This window comes from Lytechinus variegatus, chromosome 9, assembly GCF_018143015.1.
Source record: "Lytechinus variegatus isolate NC3 chromosome 9, Lvar_3.0, whole genome shotgun sequence".
NCBI classification, from domain to species: domain Eukaryota; kingdom Metazoa; phylum Echinodermata; class Echinoidea; order Temnopleuroida; family Toxopneustidae; genus Lytechinus; species Lytechinus variegatus.
In genome coordinates this window covers 9,320,775-9,342,937 of record NC_054748.1, presented here as the reverse complement: position 1 = coordinate 9,342,937, position 22,163 = coordinate 9,320,775, and the positions used below count along the sequence as shown (strand labels likewise).

The following is a 22,163-nucleotide window of genomic DNA, read 5'->3' as shown; positions in this document are numbered from 1 at the left end:
GATTTTTCTAAAACTTTCGTTGATCTGTTTCTTTGATTTTTCTGTTTTCACACAAGCTATCTTGTTCCAATGGTTTCATTCTCCTTAAATATGGTGGTCCAACACTGTGAAAAAATTGGGCAATATTTTACCCAACATTTTGCCCAACGTTGGGCCGATAGTCAACCCTACCAACTACTGGGCAATATTTTACCCAACGTTGTTGGGGCATTAATGTGCCCAACTGTTGGGTAATATTTTGAACTACATTTTGGGGGACATTAATTTGCCCAACTTTTTAATAAAGTTATTAACCCAACATCTGGGCAAGGCCTTTAATAATCACCAAGAAAAATGGCATAATTTTACTAAGTTGTTGAGTTATTATGATCCCTCCCTGCAATCAATAATACTATTTGTTGGGCATTTTTCATTTGCTTTACACAACAAATGGTCATTACTTGACTGGGGTTTTGATGTCGATCCGGAGACCTTATCCGAAAGTGCTTTGCATGCACAATAACGCTGCATACAAGTGCAAGTGCATATCTCAAGTGAGTGAAGCAAAAACAAAACAGCGTCAGATATATGTCATGTATGTAGGCCTATTCTGACAAATTCCTTACAAATTATGCTTAACGTAAAGTCTAAAATAAAAAAAATTAAAAAAACGTTTAAGCAACTCATCTATGAAACTTCAGCGAGGCTCCCCAGCCCCCAGTCATCTAGAAGCTCCTCCATATCTTATCGACCGTGTGTAGCATGCTGCAAGCGCAACTCGTGATCGTAAAGTTTCGCAACATTTACCACTCAGCAGGGCAATTACTAGCCCAACAATTGGACATCTGTATTTTGGCAGCGGCAGAGTAAAAATTTGCCTAAGTATTGGGCACATAATGCCCAACAAAACAATAACCAACGTATATATTACCCAACAAAAAAATGACCAACGTAAATTTACTCTTTTTTTCACAGTGAAGTTATGTCAATGAATACCTAATAAGTCCCACAGAAAGCATTGTCAATTGACCTGGTTCATATAAAGTCATGACTTTGATTTCAAATGCCCAATTAAGTATTTATTTTCATTATAGAAAAATGTCCTCCAACGTTGGACTGTTGATGTTTTTCAACAGATATCTATTTAAAAAAAAACAACGTTGAAATAAAAAAAGCTTTGTTACCTCATCACGCTTCCATCGTGGATATAAATGTACACGACTTGATAGCACTCATTGCTATCTGTTTCTGTTTCTGTTTATGGTAACTCCCGTAGGAACTCGGCAGGACAGCATTTTTGCTGGTAAACGCCAAGCTGGTATATAACCAATTACCTAGGAAACATTTTACATCTAGGTTAATCAGTCATAGTGGCTGACCTTATAGACGACAGATATTATCCTTTGGACCTTTTTATCAAAGTGGAGACAATTGCAGAGTAGGGATTCGAACTCACAACCTTGCGATTATGAGTCCAATGCTCTAACCACTGGACCACACGACCCTATCATGATCTTCCTCCTTTTTTTTATCCATGCAGCAAATTGTGATCTTGAAGGGGTACCGAATTCAAATCAGACAATGAACATTACCGTCGACCACAATGTTACTGTCATCATAGAATGTGAGCCTGGATACACTTCTGGGTCGGGCATTACTACTACAGAACTCACTTGTAATAATGGGAACTTCTCCCCTTCACCTCCTACATGTTCCGGTAAGATCCTGCCATTCTTGAATCAATTAAATGGATGGTCCAGGCTGGAGACATTAATATCTCAATAAATAGGATGGAATTTACAAAGCAAAATGCTGAAAATTTGATCAAAATTGGATAACAAATAACGAAGTTATTGAATTTTAAAGGACAAGTCCACCCCAACAAAAACTTGATTTGAATAAAAAGAGAAAAATTCAACAAGCATAACACTGAAAATTTCATAAAAATCGGATTTAAAATAAGAAAGTTATTGCATTTTAAAGTTTCGCTTATTTTCAACAAAATAGTTATATGAACGAGCCAGTTACATCCAAATGAGAGAGTTGATGACATCACTCACTCACTATTTCTTTTGTATTTTATTATATGAAATATGAAATATTTTTATTTTCTCGTCATTGTCATGTGAAATGAAGTTTCATTCCTCCCTGATCACGTGGAATTCCATTATTTTAACATTTTTTGCTTCAGGGAAGGAGGTCCTAATCGTCAAATTCGTAAAAATTGAAATATGGTATAATTCAAACAATAAAAAGAAAAGAAATAGTGAGTTGACATCATCGACTCTCTCATTTGGATGTAACTGGCTCGTACTATTTTGTTGAAAATAAGTGAAACCTTGAAATGTCATAACTTTCTTATTTTACATCCGATTTTGATGAAATTTTCAGCATTGTGCTTATCTGATTTTTCTCTATTGATTCAAATCAACATTTTTCTGAGGTGGACTTGACCTTTAACATGTTTAAGGATTTGTAGTATTCCGGGGAAGCAGTTCTAGGCGTGTCTTTATGAATATTCATTAGATTGGCCGATGATGTCATATCCCCAGTTGTTCTTATGTATTTTATTATATGAAGTAAGAGTTATTCATTTTTTCTACCAAGAACTAAAACGATCAGATCGGCAACTGATTGATTGCATTAGTTATTTATTGCCGCAACTTGTTTCATCATAATGGAGACACATCATTTACACGGATCGTGTATGAAAAAATCCCAGGGGGGCCACTTACATTGACGAGTGGATACCATGCGCGACCAAAAAAACACGTAAAAAGGATATGTCCTTTTCACGATAGGGCACGTTACGTACGTAACGTGAAAAGGGTGTCAAAAACACAAAAATAATGAAAAAAGGGTATCTATTTCGCTAGGAAAATTACGTGTTTAGGATCGAATTTGCGGGGATGATAAAACAAAATTAAAATGTTTTATAAAGGATGTCCTTTTTGCCCCAACACTACGTGTTTAGAGTCCTATTTGCGCTAGGTGTAGAAGGTGGGGTCGTACTAAGCCAAATAAGGTAAAGCCGACAACCAAAGGACCCGTAACAATAAAACATTCCTGTACTTGTTTAGGGGTTAATTTCAGGGAACATTTGCCAAGAGTATCGATTTGTTTCCAATATTTGTTAAGGGTAGGGTTTGACACGCCAGTACTTGTTAAGGGGTGCATTTTCAGAATATGGAAATTACGTGTTTAGGGTGCTTTTCGAGACCCAATGGTCGCGCATGGTATCCACTCGTGAATGGAAGTGGCCCCCCCCCCCGGGAAGAAATGAAACATAAGAAAAGCGAAAGTGGGTATGTGATATTGTTAACCCTCCTAGTGAATATTCCTGACGATGTGCATATAACTATATTTTCTAAAAATTTTGCTAAACTTTGAAATTCAATGACTAAATTATTTGTTATCCGATTTTGATGAAATTTTCAGCATTTTACTCTGTGAATTTTACTCTGGGGATTTTACCTTATTTATTGAGATATGAATATTTCCAGCCAGGACCATCCCTTTAAGCTACAATCTGGAGGGAATGATGTACATGCATACACATAATACACACACACGAATAATTACACACACCCGATAGGTGTGTCATAAAACTGTACGTACGGCGGGCGACTTCAGGTGCCGCGGAACGGTTTTGAAAGGGCGGGGGGCTGACCTTGCAAAAATCCTTATCAGATGGCAATTTTTATGTTTTTTAACACGGTTTGGGAAAAAGTGCGGGGGCTGAAGCCCCCCCCCCCCTTCCGCGGCCCCTGGACCTTACGACTTAACGAATTGACTACTTTCATGGAGAAACAGAATATATGTCATTGAATATGTTCGGCTCACACTACTAGTATGCCATTCGCTGCGATGCGACTTTCGAAGAAATTTTGACAACATTTGATACGGACATTCTAACTAATAAAATCTTACGGATCAGAGTTCACGATAATAGTAGGGCTACTGAAACCGAAATTCAGTGCAGATCGAGCCTCCCTGAGCTGAATGAATAAAAAAACATTCAATTCCAAATCGTAATGACGTCATCATCGGCTGCGACATGAAGCCGATTTGGACTTCACTCCGACCACAGGGCTTGTCGCAAACTAAAAATATGATTTTAGTATTCCTATAAACATCATGCCAAACTTAATATAATATAATTTTACTTCTTTATTTTTTTTTATATTTAATACAAAGTGCGATTAAAAAAAAATCAAGTCGCATCGGTTCGCATAGTGTGAGCCGGGTTTTAGTAAAGCAGCGTCTATTGGTCTGCTTCACGACATTGATTTTACCATCCAAATCAAGTATTTATTATTTACACAGCTAGATTTTTGATCTAATGAAACAAGTACCTCGGTATAAAAGAACGTTGAACAGGGTCTCTGTAACGTCATCTTTCCGGGTTAAATAAAGTGAGAGAGAGAGAACAAATGGAATTATCTCCAAGCCCCTCTTCATGTACACAAGACTGCATCGTCCAGCTAAATTTACATGACTTGATGGAATAATTTTTACCCTGATTTTACTCCTTTTCTATCCATGCAGCAAATTGTAATCTTGAAGCGGTACCCAATTCAAATCAGACAACGAATGTTACCGTCGAACACGATGCAACAGTCGTTGTAGCTTGTGACTCGGGCTACACTTCTGACTCGGGCTACACTTCTGACTCGGGCATTACTACTACAGAACTCACTTGTGATAATGGTACCTTCTCCCCTTCACCTCCTACATGTTCCGGTAAGATCCTGCCATTCTTGAATCAATTACATGGATGGTCCAGGCTGGAGACATTAATATCTCAATAAATAGGATGGAATTTACAAAGCAAAATGCTGAAAATGTGATCAAAATTGGATAACCAATAACGAAGTTATTGAATTTTAAAGGACAAGTCCACCCCAACAAAAACTTGATTTGAATAAAAAGAGAAAAATTCAACAAGCATAACACTGAAAATTTCATAAAAATCGGATTTAAAATAAGAAAGTTATTGCATTTTAAAGTTTCGCTTATTTTCAACAAAATAGTTATATGAACGAGCCAGTTACATCCAAATGAGAGAGTTGATGACATCACTCACTCACTATTTCTTTTGTATTTTATTATATGAAATATGAAATATTTTTATTTTCTCGTCATTGTCATGTGAAATGAAGTTTCATTCCTCCCTGATCACATGGAATTCCATTATTTTAACATTTTTTGCTTCAGGGAAGGAGGTCCTAATCGTCAAATTCGTAAAAATTGAAATATGGTATAATTCAAACAATAAAAAGAAAAGAAATAGTGAGTTGACATCATCGACTCTCTCATTTGGATGTAACTGGCTCGTACTATTTTGTTGAAAATAAGTGAAACCTTGAAATGTCATAACTTTCTTATTTTACATCCGATTTTGATGAAATTTTCAGCATTGTGCTTATCTGATTTTTCTCTATTGATTCAAATCAACATTTTTCTGAGGTGGACTTGACCTTTAACATGTTTAAGGATTTGCAGTATTCCGGGGAAGCAGTTCTAGGCGTGTCTTTATGAATATTCATTAGATTGGCCGATGATGTCATATCCCCAGTTGTTCTTATGTATTTTATTATATGAAGTAAGAGTTATTCATTTTTTCTACCAAGAACTAAAACGATCAGATCGGCAACTGATTGATTGCATTAGTTATTTATTGCCGCAACTTGTTTCATCATAATGGAGACACATCATTTACACGGATCGTGTATGAAAAAATCCCAGGGGGGCCACTTACATTGACGAGTGGATACCATGCGCGACCAAAAAAACACGTAAAAAGGATATGTCCTTTTCACGATAGGGCACGTTACGTACGTAACGTGAAAAGGGTGTCAAAAACACAAAAATAATGAAAAAAGGGTATCTATTTCGCTAGGAAAATTACGTGTTTAGGATCGAATTTGCGGGGATGATAAAACAAAATTAAAATGTTTTATAAAGGATGTCCTTTTTGCCCCAACACTACGTGTTTAGAGTCCTATTTGCGCTAGGTGTAGAAGGTGGGGTCGTACTAAGCCAAATAAGGTAAAGCCGACAACCAAAGGACCCGTAACAATAAAACATTCCTGTACTTGTTTAGGGGTTAATTTCAGGGAACATTTGCCAAGAGTATCGATTTGTTTCCAATATTTGTTAAGGGTAGGGTTTGACACGCCAGTACTTGTTAAGGGGTGCATTTTCAGAATATGGAAATTACGTGTTTAGGGTGCTTTTCGAGACCCAATGGTCGCGCATGGTATCCACTCGTGAATGGAAGTGGCCCCCCCCCCCCGGGAAGAAATGAAACATAAGAAAAGCGAAAGTGGGTATGTGATATTGTTAACCCTCCTAGTGAATATTCCTGACGATGTGCATATAACTATATTTTCTAAAAATTTTGCTAAACTTTGAAATTCAATGACTAAATTATTTGTTATCCGATTTTGATGAAATTTTCAGCATTTTACTCTGTGAATTTTACTCTGGGGATTTTACCTTATTTATTGAGATATGAATATTTCCAGCCAGGACCATCCCTTTAAGCTACAATCTGGAGGGAATGATGTACATGCATACACATAATACACACACACGAATAATTACACACACCCGATAGGTGTGTCATAAAACTGTACGTACGGCGGGCGACTTCAGGTGCCGCGGAACGGTTTTGAAAGGGCGGGGGGCTGACCTTGCAAAAATCCTTATCAGATGGCAATTTTTATGTTTTTTAACACGGTTTGGGAAAAAGTGCGGGGGCTGAAGCCCCCCCCCCCCCCTTCCGCGGCCCCTGGACCTTACGACTTAACGAATTGACTACTTTCATGGAGAAACAGAATATATGTCATTGAATATGTTCGGCTCACACTACTAGTATGCCATTCGCTGCGATGCGACTTTCGAAGAAATTTTGACAACATTTGATACGGACATTCTAACTAATAAAATCTTACGGATCAGAGTTCACGATAATAGTAGGGCTACTGAAACCGAAATTCAGTGCAGATCGAGCCTCCCTGAGCTGAATGAATAAAAAAACATTCAATTCCAAATCGTAATGACGTCATCATCGGCTGCGACATGAAGCCGATTTGGACTTCACTCCGACCACAGGGCTTGTCGCAAACTAAAAATATGATTTTAGTATTCCTATAAACATCATGCCAAACTTAATATAATATAATTTTACTTCTTTATTTTTTTTTATATTTAATACAAAGTGCGATTAAAAAAAAATCAAGTCGCATCGGTTCGCATAGTGTGAGCCGGGTTTTAGTAAAGCAGCGTCTATTGGTCTGCTTCACGACATTGATTTTACCATCCAAATCAAGTATTTATTATTTACACAGCTAGATTTTTGATCTAATGAAACAAGTACCTCGGTATAAAAGAACGTTGAACAGGGTCTCTGTAACGTCATCTTTCCGGGTTAAATAAAGTGAGAGAGAGAGAACAAATGGAATTATCTCCAAGCCCCTCTTCATGTACACAAGACTGCATCGTCCAGCTAAATTTACATGACTTGATGGAATAATTTTTACCCTGATTTTACTCCTTTTCTATCCATGCAGCAAATTGTAATCTTGAAGCGGTACCCAATTCAAATCAGACAACGAATGTTACCGTCGAACACGATGCAACAGTCGTTGTAGCTTGTGACTCGGGCTACACTTCTGACTCGGGCTACACTTCTGACTCGGGCATTACTACTACAGAACTCACTTGTAATAATGGGAACTTCTCCCCTTCACCTCCTACATGTTCCGGTAAGATCCTGCCATTCTTGAATCAATTAAATGGATGGTCCAGGCTGGAGACATTAATATCTCAATAAATAGGATGGAATTTACAAAGCAAAATGCTGAAAATTTGATCAAAATTGGATAACAAATAACGAAGTTATTGAATTTTAAAGGACAAGTCCACCCCAACAAAAACTTGATTTGAATAAAAAGAGAAAAATTCAACAAGCATAACACTGAAAATTTCATAAAAATCGGATTTAAAATAAGAAAGTTATTGCATTTTAAAGTTTCGCTTATTTTCAACAAAATAGTTATATGAACGAGCCAGTTACATCCAAATGAGAGAGTTGATGACATCACTCACTCACTATTTCTTTTGTATTTTATTATATGAAATATGAAATATTTTTATTTTCTCGTCATTGTCATGTGAAATGAAGTTTCATTCCTCCCTGATCACATGGAATTCCATTATTTTAACATTTTTTGCTTCAGGGAAGGAGGTCCTAATCGTCAAATTCGTAAAAATTGAAATATGGTATAATTCAAACAATAAAAAGAAAAGAAATAGTGAGTTGACATCATCGACTCTCTCATTTGGATGTAACTGGCTCGTACTATTTTGTTGAAAATAAGTGAAACCTTGAAATGTCATAACTTTCTTATTTTACATCCGATTTTGATGAAATTTTCAGCATTGTGCTTATCTGATTTTTCTCTATTGATTCAAATCAACATTTTTCTGAGGTGGACTTGACCTTTAACATGTTTAAGGATTTGCAGTATTCCGGGGAAGCAGTTCTAGGCGTGTCTTTATGAATATTCATTAGATTGGCCGATGATGTCATATCCCCAGTTGTTCTTATGTATTTTATTATATGAAGTAAGAGTTATTCATTTTTTCTACCAAGAACTAAAACGATCAGATCGGCAACTGATTGATTGCATTAGTTATTTATTGCCGCAACTTGTTTCATCATAATGGAGACACATCATTTACACGGATCGTGTATGAAAAAATCCCAGGGGGGCCACTTACATTGACGAGTGGATACCATGCGCGACCAAAAAAACACGTAAAAAGGATATGTCCTTTTCACGATAGGGCACGTTACGTACGTAACGTGAAAAGGGTGTCAAAAACACAAAAATAATGAAAAAAGGGTATCTATTTCGCTAGGAAAATTACGTGTTTAGGATCGAATTTGCGGGGATGATAAAACAAAATTAAAATGTTTTATAAAGGATGTCCTTTTTGCCCCAACACTACGTGTTTAGAGTCCTATTTGCGCTAGGTGTAGAAGGTGGGGTCGTACTAAGCCAAATAAGGTAAAGCCGACAACCAAAGGACCCGTAACAATAAAACATTCCTGTACTTGTTTAGGGGTTAATTTCAGGGAACATTTGCCAAGAGTATCGATTTGTTTCCAATATTTGTTAAGGGTAGGGTTTGACACGCCAGTACTTGTTAAGGGGTGCATTTTCAGAATATGGAAATTACGTGTTTAGGGTGCTTTTCGAGACCCAATGGTCGCGCATGGTATCCACTCGTGAATGGAAGTGGCCCCCCCCCCCCCGGGAAGAAATGAAACATAAGAAAAGCGAAAGTGGGTATGTGATATTGTTAACCCTCCTAGTGAATATTCCTGACGATGTGCATATAACTATATTTTCTAAAAATTTTGCTAAACTTTGAAATTCAATGACTAAATTATTTGTTATCCGATTTTGATGAAATTTTCAGCATTTTACTCTGTGAATTTTACTCTGGGGATTTTACCTTATTTATTGAGATATGAATATTTCCAGCCAGGACCATCCCTTTAAGCTACAATCTGGAGGGAATGATGTACATGCATACACATAATACACACACACGAATAATTACACACACCCGATAGGTGTGTCATAAAACTGTACGTACGGCGGGCGACTTCAGGTGCCGCGGAACGGTTTTGAAAGGGCGGGGGGCTGACCTTGCAAAAATCCTTATCAGATGGCAATTTTTATGTTTTTTAACACGGTTTGGGAAAAAGTGCGGGGGCTGAAGCCCCCCCCCCCTTCCGCGGCCCCTGGACCTTACGACTTAACGAATTGACTACTTTCATGGAGAAACAGAATATATGTCATTGAATATGTTCGGCTCACACTACTAGTATGCCATTCGCTGCGATGCGACTTTCGAAGAAATTTTGACAACATTTGATACGGACATTCTAACTAATAAAATCTTACGGATCAGAGTTCACGATAATAGTAGGGCTACTGAAACCGAAATTCAGTGCAGATCGAGCCTCCCTGAGCTGAATGAATAAAAAAACATTCAATTCCAAATCGTAATGACGTCATCATCGGCTGCGACATGAAGCCGATTTGGACTTCACTCCGACCACAGGGCTTGTCGCAAACTAAAAATATGATTTTAGTATTCCTATAAACATCATGCCAAACTTAATATAATATAATTTTACTTCTTTATTTTTTTTTATATTTAATACAAAGTGCGATTAAAAAAAAATCAAGTCGCATCGGTTCGCATAGTGTGAGCCGGGTTTTAGTAAAGCAGCGTCTATTGGTCTGCTTCACGACATTGATTTTACCATCCAAATCAAGTATTTATCATTTACACAGCTAGATTTTTGATCTAATGAAACAAGTACCTCGGTATAAAAGAACGTTGAACAGGGTCTCTGTAACGTCATCTTTCCGGGTTAAATAAAGTGAGAGAGAGAGAACAAATGGAATTATCTCCAAGCCCCTCTTCATGTACACAAGACTGCATCGTCCAGCTAAATTTACATGACTTGATGGAATAATTTTTACCCTGATTTTACTCCTTTTCTATCCATGCAGCAAATTGTAATCTTGAAGCGGTACCCAATTCAAATCAGACAACGAATGTTACCGTCGAACACGATGCAACAGTCGTTGTAGCTTGTGACTCGGGCTACACTTCTGACTCGGGCATTACTACTACAGAACTCACTTGTGATAATGGTACCTTCTCTCCTTCACCTCCTACATGTTCCGGTAAGATCCTGCCACTCTTGAATTAAGCTAAAATGCGGAGAGAATGATGTTAAGACATACAGAATAATACACACAATTTAATTATTACACACACCAGATGGATGTTTCATATAGCTGTATGGGCAACTACGACTTAAAGGGATGCTCCGCCGGTGCTGAATATAGTTTTATTTTAATAGATAGAGCAAAATGCTGAAAATATGATCGAAATCAAAATAACGAAGTTATTTAATTTTGAATTTATTAACAAATAAATTCGAAATTCAATAACTTCGTTATTTTGATATCCGATCTATTTATTGAATTTTAAAGATATACATCATATTCTGGTAAAACATGTCTTCATAAACATTCATTAGGCGGGCTGATGATGACATGTCCAATCATTTTCTTTCGTATTTTAATACATGAAGTTAATGAATGTTAATGAATTAATTGAAAAGTTATGATTAACCTGAATATAGGAGAAATATTGGAGCCCAACATTCCTTTTGTTAGAGTTCCAGTTTAGATTAAGATTAAACCTTGGTTTAATTTCAAAATGCCACCCCAAATTTTTGATGTATAGGTGCTATAACGAAACTTAATTTGACAGTAATCTCCCTGGAGGAATCAGAATCTATGCCATTTTATATCTTGTATATTTTATAGCTATCTGTACTGTGGACAGTAATTGCTTGAATGGAGGAACATGTAATGCCATGGAATTGACCTGCAATTGTACATCAGACTTCACAGGCTTAAACTGCGAGACTGGTACGTTATCATCATTCCTTCTGGTTTGATAGCATTTAGTAAATTATTTGTCGCCCATCTAAATACAAATTACTACTCAATCAATTATTTAGATGGAATATTTCCGGTTTCTCCAAACTGAAACATGTAAAGAGTACCGAATAAGACGTCATCAATTTACTTTTTATGCATTTCAGCATTTTCATGATTTCGATAGCTGAGGGCGTCACGAAAGACCTCTACACACCGATTTCAATACTTATTGGATTATGGTAGCCTGGTCAATGAATACTTGAAAGGCAATACAGAACTTAGTGTCTATTGGTCCGGTTTACGATATTGATTTCAAAGACCCAATTCAGTAATTCCACGACCAGATCTTGGGTCTAATGGAACAATCACCTCCAAATCTGGGTTTGTGCATGGCTGATCTTCACAACATACTCCACCAGACATGGTAAAAAAAGACAGTTGAAATAAATTAAAAGGAAGCTTTGTGGCATCATCATTTCGGTATATTTATAGACGTAGATAGGACAATAGGCGTTGCACAAATCACCTCCAAAAACCCAATATATCTTCCTGCATCGTCGAGATAAATTTACATGACTTGATGGCTCACATTTCATCCCTCCTTTTACTCATTTTCTACCCATACAGAAAACTGTGCTCTTGAAGCGGTACCTAATTCAAATCAGACGATAAATGCTACCGTCGAGCACGATGCCACTGCCGTTGTTGCTTGTGACTCGGGCTACACTTCTGGGTCGGGCATTATTACTACAGAACTCACTTGTGATAATGGTACCTTCTCCCCTTCACCTCCTACATGCTCCGGTAAGATCCTGTCATTCTTGAATCAATAAAGCTAAAATGTGGGGGAAATGATGCACATTCACACATTCGAATGATAACACACACCCGGTGCCGTTTCATTAAGCTATTCGTAAGTTAAGAGTGACTTTAAGAACGACTGGCGAACCTTTATTATGCACTTAACCATCGCAAATGAATATACCATTTACCACAAGAAAGGATCACCAGTCGTTCTTAAAGTCGCTTTTAACTTACAAACAGCTTTATGAAACACCCACCTGGTAGGTGTTTCATAAGGCTTTACCCGCTGTACATACGGGTGACTTTACGACTAAATTACGAATTAATTACTTTCATTTAGGAATCAGAATATATTCCATTTCATACCTTCCATAATTATTAATTTCGCCTGTTTAATCCACCAAAATTTGTCTAAATGAAAGGACACGTAGTTTTCTAACAACTACTTCCATAAATTTTTGTTTGATTTGGTTTTATTCACGATCAAACTCATAGACCCTTAAACAATACAGTCCAAACAGAATCGAATTTATGCATTTAATGTTAATAGTTACAATGTCCTTGTAGGATATATCTTTGTTTGCTGATATTCATAATATAGCTACAATATAGCTATACATTTTAATTTGAGCCAATATTTATAATAGTATCGAGTCGGGAAATTATCTGATTTGCAATCGGGTCCGAGTACATAGAATACACCAGCGTCGTCTGCTACGTAAACTAAATGAGCTAATATGACCAATACTAAGCATTATGTTTAAGCAATTTAGACCAATTTCACCTATTCTGATTTTTGCAGACTTTTAGCATGGTCTTCTATGGACCTTAACGAAATTCCGTTGCAATTTGTTCCAAGTGAAAAAGTTAAAATGACTGAGTATATCTTGTATGTTTTAAAGCTATCTGTACTGTGGACAGTAATTGCTTGAATGGAGGAACCTGTAACACCAATGCATCAACCTGCAACTGTACATCTGACTTCACAGGCTTAAACTGCGAATATGGTAAGTTATCATCATTCCTTCTGGTTATGATGGCTTCAACATATTTGTCGCACATTTAAATACAAATTATTTATCAATTAATTATTCAAATGGAATATCTTAGGTTTTCTCCAAACTTCAACAAATATGTATATAGCACCATACTAAGATTTCATTAATTTACCTTTTGTGCGTTTATTTCAGCATTTTTATGATTTCGGTATAGGGTTGGACGAAAGACCCCTACATACCAATTTCAATATTAATTGGTTTATGGTACATGTAGGCCAAGGTCTGGTCAATGAATTCCTAAAAGGCCCTATTAAAATAAGTGTCTATTGGCCTGGTCCATTGATTTCACCATCCCAATTAAGTATTTACACGGCCAGATTTTGGGTCTAATGGAACAAGCGCCTCGGTATTAAAAAGCGTTGAAAAAAAGAGGCTCTGTGACGTCATAATTTTGAGTTAATAATAGAGAGAGACCTAGGCATTGCGGATAATCATCTCCGAATTCCATTCCTCTTCATGTGTAAAAGCCTGCATCGTGGATATAAATTTACACGACTTGATGGCCCACATTTTTACCCTGATTTTCCCCCTTTTTCTATCCATGCAGCAAATTGTGCTCTTGAAGCGGTACCCAATTCAGATCAGACAATGGATGTTACCGTCGAACACGATGCCACTGTCGTTGTTGCTTGTGACCCGGGCTACACTTCTGACTCGGGCATTACTACAGAACTCACTTGTGATAATGGTACCTTCTCCCCTGCACCTCATAACGCTACGTGTTTCGGTAAGATCCTGGTATTCTTGAATCGAGCTGAAGAAGTGAGAGAGAATGATGTTAAGACAAAGACATACATGTATACTAGGAATACACACAATAATACATACACATATATATATATAATACACAAACCCGATGGGTGTTTCATAAAAATGTACGGGCAACTTTATACGAACATGGACCTACTACTCTGTCAGAGTAGTAGGTCCAAGATACGAACGACTGGTGATCCTTGCAAAGGAACTACGTCAACACAGACAACACTAATGAGAATCTATAGTATGTATCAATTGACAGCAAGAAAGGATCACCAGTCCTTAAGGTCCCCATTCCACAGAGGGGAGACCTTTGAGGGACCTTCGAAAGACCAAAAATTGGCAAGGTCTTACAGCAGTCTCCAGGATCACTGAAAATTTTCAGATCTGTGGAATAGCTCAGAAAGACCCCTCAAAGAACTCTGAAAGTTAGATTGACACTTCTTGTCTTACTGGACTTAGGCTACTACCTTTGGACTTGTCCTTGCCTTTAAAACGTTGAGGGGAGATAGAGGGTTCCCTATTAGATAATGTCAAAACCTAAGGGTGACTTTTTTCATCCTGCATTGTTGACATCGAACCTATCAATGCACATTTAATCACAACATCTTTTTTGCATTATCCACAGCTGAAGAGCAACAGAACGCAACTGCCACAACTCCAATGGCAGAGGTAACAACCGCAACTTACATGGAGCAGAATGCAACCACCTCAGACGCCGTGCAAGAGAACATAACTGCAACTTCAACGCCACAGAATGCAACTTCATCAACAATAATGCAAGAGAACACAACTGCAACTTCAACGCCACAGAATACAACTTCAACAACAACAGTGCAAGATAACACAACTGCAACTTCAACGCCACAGAATACAACTTCAACAACAACAACAAAGCAAGAGAACACAACTGCAACTTCAACGCCACAGAATACAATTTCAACAACAACAATGCAAGTGAACACAACTGCAACTTCAACGCCACAGAATACAACTTCAACAACAACAACAAAGCAAGATAACACAACTGCAACTTCAACGCCACAGAATACAACTTCAACAACAACAACAACAACGCAAGATAACGCAACTGCAACTTCAACGCCACAGAATACCACTTCAACAACAACAACAAAGCAAGATAACGCAACTGAAACTTCAACGCCACAGAATACAACAACGAGCACCACAGACCAACAAAGCACAACTCCAGAAAACACAGCTACGACAGATGATACTACAACAGATTCATCCACGACAGATGATACTACAACAGATTCATCCACGACAGACGTTTCGCAGGAGACCACTGCTGAGGGAAGTACAACATCAGAGGCAGCGACCACAGGAGACACCGTTTCAGAAACAACAACTGATACGACCACCACGACACCTGCCGCAAGAACTGCTACGACTACCACGACACCTGCCACAACAACTGAACTGTCAACCACTGGTACGTTGGTCAGGATTTACCATGACCGGGGGTGGGGGTGCGCCTACTGACAGGTGGATACCGTCCAGAAAATTAAAATGTTAGAATTTATAGCGAAAGTGTTTAGCACGGGCCGACAATGAACCCACGTATGATGAAAAGGGTTGCAAATTTTTTAAACATTTTATAATTTTCTGCGACTAATCGTATACTTTCTTAAAACTGTTGGGCAACATACTGTCTACATACTTTTCCAATTATGGGTAGTATAAAAACCAATAATGTGTGCTTTGGGTGAAAACTACGAAGTATTGGTTGAAAACTACCCAGAGTTGGATACATTTTTCAACCAAATGTTGTACGGACAGTATGTTGCCCAACATTTTAAAAGACTTAGTACCAGTCCTATTGGTGTTGTTCGTCAGTGATAGCACTGTATGCTTTCATACTACACTTCTGCTTATTCGCTTCTATGTTTGAAGGAAATGAATGCTAATATAGCTTCTTCAAGATAGACCCAATAACATACGAGTGCAATGAGCAACTATTGGAAATATCACTAACTTGACTAAGGAACTATATACTTTTCTGAGATTAAAAATAATTTGGGGCATCAAACACTAGTGTTTCATGACGCATATTCTTTTTTAATATCCATGCTGGTAAGAACACTTGTTGTATTATATGTCATGTAATCATAATGAAACTTAACAAACTTCTTTTTACATTGACATTATCCTAAATGCCTGCAACTCCAGACCTCGATGAGTGTTCAACCGGGATACATGACTGCGACACCAACGCACTGTGTATAAACACGGCGGGAAGTTACAGATGTGAATGTCGAAGTGGGTTTGAAGGCGACGGATTCACCTGTTACGGTAAGCATCAGCAATAATGGAAGCGTAAAAGTGTCACCCATATGTCGAGATAATATATTTGGAGTTTGGACAATCGACATCTTCAATGAGCGATCTTGGATCTTGTCGTGTCTGCATCCTCGGATCCAAGATCCTGGCATCAGATAATATTGGATGAAAAACACCCAAGAAAAAAAATCTTGAAGAAACTTTCAAGGTGTCTTTGACTGAAAAGGATCATTTATCATTTGATATTCAGGGGATATTAATCTAGCAAATGTCGTGTATGAAATAAATTGGACGGTGATCCAGTCACTTTATTTTTCAGATTTGTAAGAAGCGTTTAATAATTATTTCGGGTGAAATTTTCTTGAGGATTCAATCATACAGCATATCACAGACAAATAGGACCATGCAACTCCGTTTTTCTTTATTTTGTCAAATCTTGACGGAGTCCTTTTTCAACCACTGCGCCATAAGGAGGGTTCAAAAACGCAGTAAAATTATTGAAGATGTCCAGCAAATAACAAAGAATAGCTGGGAGGTCTTTGTCGAAAATTGTTCAACCAGATAATCAGTTTGGTCCTGGTTTTTAGAGCAGATGAAAAATTCAAAATTTATCTTTTATCCAGAATTATAAACTACAAAAAATATTGCTTCGATTCACCCGTTTTCATCAAGGACTTGTTTTGTTGTTCTTTGGCATGGCGAGCGTTGAACACTAGATTTTTTTTCTATTCTTGAGTCCTCCATATACAAATGAGCGAAAAACTCCCTGATAATATCCATTCCCTTCAACTTAACAACTTGAAGGACAAGACAACGAAAAGTTGATTTTAATAAAATACAACGAGCAAAACACTGAAAATTCCATCATAATCGGATGTAAAATAAGTAAGTTTATGACATGTGAAAGTTTGCTTAATTTCACAAAACAGTTATATGCACATCCTGGTTGGTATGCAAATGACGTCATCCACTCACTATTTCTTTTGCAATCTATGATATGAATTGTGAAATAATTCAAACAATAAAAAACAAAAGGAATAGTGAGTGATCGATGGACATCACAAAAAAGTGTTATGCACATCTCAGTGACATGCACATGAGACAGTCACTGTCTCATGTGCATGTCACTGAGATGTGCATAACACTTTTTTGTGAAAAGTAAGCAAAAATTTAAAATGCCTTAGGGTTCTTATATTACATCTGATTTTTAATTTTAGCATTATGCTAGCAAGTTTAATTTTCTATATTTATTCAAATTTACATTTTAATGGGGTGGACTTGACCTTTAACAACTTAACCACCGTTAACACTGGAAAAATGTGTCACCCCTTAGATCTCGATGTCAAATGATAGCTCTACCATTTTAACAGAAAATTATATTTTAACGTGTAATATAATGATCTAGATGTTTTATCCATTGCCCTGTTTAGAACGCATCTACATTGCCTATGGTCCTGGTATCGATGAAACGCGATACTATCGATACGGAATGCTTGGTTACTATACGATCAGACTTGAAACAGGTTTCCCTGTTGGGCGCTCTACGCTGTATACGTACATTACGGTGAGTGTTCCAATACTGCGACAGCGGCCTGGATATATTTATTTTAAAGGGGGTGCTGGTTTTGAAATAAAAAAAGAAAAAAGGGGGCTTTCGCTCCAAAATGTGGCTGATTTAATGTCAGATTTCTAAATCTATTTTAAGCGTACAATTTCGAGGGGTTACTGCCTGTAGGGCCTATATTCCAAGTATATATAAACATACTTATATTTTACAGAAATTATTTATTATATGCAATTCTGATTATTAGACCTTTTCAATGTATCAATTTTCGGCGGTCTTGTGAACAATCGAAATGAAGTGAAAAAATGTAACATGTATACAGAATTTGAAAAAATGGTAATGAAAATCATTGGTATCAGGATTGACTGGTAATCATTCTTTCACTTTGATATTTGGTAATCTCTTTGCCGTTCTAAGTTAATGTTATTAAAAGCTCTAAATTCCAACGTCTAACTTTAAATTCTGAATTCACAAATTTGATTCAAATTATCAAAGTGCCCGTAGATATTATTACTATATTATACATTGTTCGTTGCTTGCCTATTATTTTCAGTATTGATATTATTTGTTGTTTTCTTTGTTAACAAGACCACATAGAAGACCGCCAAATTGGCGATATGTGCGACCCTTTATGAATATCATAAATTAATAAGTGAATGAATGAATATCATAGTACCCCTAGAAAAAAAACCTGGGGGAAGCCTTGGTACCCCCCCCCCCTTCCGAGTGCCATGTATAGGGATGTGTGCGGGGGTGGCATTCAGAGTTTGATACTATGATCGGTTCCACAAGTACGTAATTTTTGTTTGCGGTATACGCGCGTACAGTGAAAATTATGTTTTATTTTTTTAATCAAAATGATAATAAAAAGCTATATACTTGTATTCCCTTTTATGAAAATGATGCAGTCGAAGCATTATGTATGGTAAGAACGTTTGACAAGATGCTTCTTTATGGTCTTCTAATATCGGAGGATAATTTCTCGTTTATTGTCCATGAACGATTATGTTATTACGTGATATCTTTTTTTTTAATCTGGTCTGTTCGAATTTCATTGTTTATTCTCTTCGCTCTCTCATGTTTTGGGAGATAATGATAATTCTTATTTACCAATGGTAGAAGCATATGAACTGCATAACATGATATTACCCTTCTCCTTTCAAACAGATTTGAGTGCCCGACAAGAATGCACAAAGTCGCATTTTCTTAGTGCTTATTTTGTATAACTTGATTGGGGACCGCGAACCCACGACCCCCAGTTCATGAGGCAGACACTCTAACACTGAGCCAACCGATTTGCCATTCTTCTTTTTAATCTTAATTTATTTTGAGTACACAAGTTCATGAAGGTCACATCATTATGACACCAACTCTGGCGCAACTGACACGTACAATGCTTTGTTCTCTTTCATTTTACAGTTTACATCAACAGGAATGATCCACTTTTCAAACTACTATCCTCGTTACTATCATCTAACGAAATACATCCACCCATCTACGTTTACTTTCTGGGACCAGTTCTACAGGGACCCCGCCATTGCGGTCTTCGGTGCATCGGTCGATCTCAACCGCGGTAGCCCAGGCATTTACTATCAGGTGACTTTTTAATTTTATTTCATTTTGGGGTCATCCCATGAAGCAGAGGGCGGGGGGGGGGCATGGGGCCGATGATCACGTGACAAAAGAAACACGGACTTGTGCACCCGAGCAGTCAATCTACTTCTCATATGTTATCTGAGAAATTTCATACCAATATAGACTTTTCGCTGATGGATATGTCCATAATAGAATTGACAAAATCCAGTGAAATGGTAAATAAACGATAAACTTATAAAAGTGACTGCATGAATGCGAGGAATCCATTATGTGGTATTATTTGTTGTTTGTGTCCGATCTGATTGTTTGCTAATTGATAATCATTTCAAGGAAGCTGCAGACTTTACAAGCTCTGCTTTTTATGCAGAGCTTGTCATATTTCACTTTTATTTATTGACATTGTCATCAATCTTTTGTATTCTGTTTTATAATCAAATGTATTTCTTGTATTGTGTTGATATTTTGTTCTATATTTAGTGAATTATGATAATAGAATTAAATCAAGTCAAAAGATGTGATATTTCGAATCATTACAAACTATTTAAACAAGACCAATATGTTACCAAACAATATTGTTTTAACGAAGTTCCTTGAAACGTTTCGGTAAAAAATAATTTGGAAGTAATACTATTGATACACGATTATCATAAGAACACAAACGATTTTACAATATAATAAGAAATACAAGAAATACGAAGAGTTATATATCTTTTTGAATACATAAGGCTTAATAATAATGAAAACCAATTATTGGAAAAACAATTTTTTGCATGATTGTCTTTAGGTATACGACATTAACAGGTCTTATGGAAACTCTGCGTCCCAGCTCTCTGCACTTAAACAAAGAATTTATGAGGCCTTTTCACTCCCATCAGGAATCAATTCTCAACAGTTTATTGAAGGGATCAACTTCTTTTTGAAGATTACTTGGTATAGGGTCCAACCTCCAGGATCTATTCCAGGAGAGGAGGTAAGTTATACAAGAACTATATTGATTATTAAGAGTAGATAGATTACGCACATACCTACCTTGGCCAGATTGGACCTTGGTTTGAGGAAGTTCTCTCTTTCCCAAAGCCAACATAGAGGGCACATGTCTCCCAATCTCTAGTCAGCGCCAATCCACTCATCTTCCCTCCTCACCAAGTATTGTACTGGACCTTGGTGAACATGGTGAAGGGGGATGATGAATGGATTGGCGCTGATTAGAGAGTGAGAGTCATGTCTACCTTGTAGAGTAGGCCTGATGCTCCTTTATCGACTAAGTTTCGGTACCGGTGCTCACAGCTTTTGAAGGATTTGAATCCTACTGGTGCCCATGCATTTACCTCGCCGCGGTATAGTGCAACATATTGTGGATCTTTTTTCTAGCTGAAGGAAATTACGCAGTGATTGGGATTTGAACCCACGGCCCTCGGCTTCAGTTTGGTTTAAACCATCAGACCACAGTGGTCCACATTATGGATTGCATCGTTTAGAGTACCATCATTCTCTTCAATTCCTAAATTTTTGTCCAGGTCGTAATGACTCCCCCAAAACACATATAAGAACAGGCAGATAATTAAGGATACCACGGCAGTTGGTGTCCTTATACGTTGACCCAGACGCAATATATATATATATATATATATATATATAAATATATATATTTATATATATATTGTATTTACTCCTGAAGAAGACGGAGGTCCGTCGAAAATTCGAGGAAATAAAAACTATATTGGCTTTGAAAGCATTACCATTTATCTTCAGCATATTTTGTTACTATAGTATTAGAGAAGCCAATACGTGAAACTTTAAGATGTTTAAATATATATATATATATATATATCTCATGTTTTTGAGGCATTGATGCAAATTTAATTTCATTTCGTTTATTTCCATTTCAACAATTACAGTTTATTTGTACATTTTGAAGTATAAATAAGAAAACATATTTCAAGTATCCCTGTACAAAAATTATATTCAAGATTATTACATATCAAGTTAGAAATGGAAATGGATTTATACGTATTCAATTAAAATTGGCCATCAAATTTGACATTGGTAAACATTTCAGATTATTACCCGAGGGACCGTGGCCAATACCTTACAAAGTATTAGCATCTTTGCTCCTACCGTGCTATATGGCTGGATTCTTACAAATTGTTTTAAAAAGGGGATGGTTTCTATTGAAAGTAAGAGTAAAAATCGGTAGGTAGTCAAAACAAGCGTTAGTGTGATGGAATACTTAATGGGGGGGGGGATTTCGAGATTCTGCAAATGGTAAAACAACAGATGATCTGTTGCAACTCGGGAATTCTTTCAAACGTTCTTTCTTCCCACAGACGAATACCTATCAAGCCGTTCTCTTCACTGACGGCAGGAGAAGTGGTATCTTGAACATGTACCAGGAAGGCAGTTTCCTTTGGGACTCATTCTCCAAGCCGGTACCGGCAAGAATAGGATGGAACATCAAGAGTAATCGATATAATAGATACCAAGGCTACAGCAGATCTGAACGGGACGAAAGCTACCGTCCCGATCTGAGAACTGGCAACACCCGTCTACTGG

At 37.1% G+C, this 22,163-nt stretch overlaps 1 protein-coding gene across 2 annotated transcripts in view; it reads left to right on the top strand.

Annotated features, from left to right (window-relative positions):
- The first annotated feature begins 7,679 nt into the window (after window positions 1-7,679).
- The window catches only part of LOC121421077 (mucin-4-like), a 40,952-nt gene continuing 26,468 nt past the window's right edge, over window positions 7,680-22,163 (top strand). Inside the window, exons 1-12 of one of the 2 annotated variants that reach the window (XM_041615687.1) lie at window positions 7,680-7,751; window positions 10,584-10,760; window positions 11,412-11,516; window positions 12,156-12,332; window positions 13,235-13,339; window positions 13,938-14,117; window positions 14,775-15,602; window positions 16,340-16,462; window positions 17,881-18,014; window positions 19,434-19,610; window positions 20,395-20,580; window positions 21,938-22,162. In XM_041615687.1, coding sequence (XP_041471621.1) covers window positions 11,462-11,516; window positions 12,156-12,332; window positions 13,235-13,339; window positions 13,938-14,117; window positions 14,775-15,602; window positions 16,340-16,462; window positions 17,881-18,014; window positions 19,434-19,610; window positions 20,395-20,580; window positions 21,938-22,162 — 2,190 coding nt within the window. In that variant the 5' untranslated portion in view covers window positions 7,680-7,751; window positions 10,584-10,760; window positions 11,412-11,461. The remainder of the gene's footprint in view (window positions 7,752-10,583; window positions 10,761-11,411; window positions 11,517-12,155; window positions 12,333-13,234; window positions 13,340-13,937; window positions 14,118-14,774; window positions 15,603-16,339; window positions 16,463-17,880; window positions 18,015-19,433; window positions 19,611-20,394; window positions 20,581-21,937; window position 22,163) is intronic. The other variant, XM_041615689.1, reaches the window with a different exon arrangement.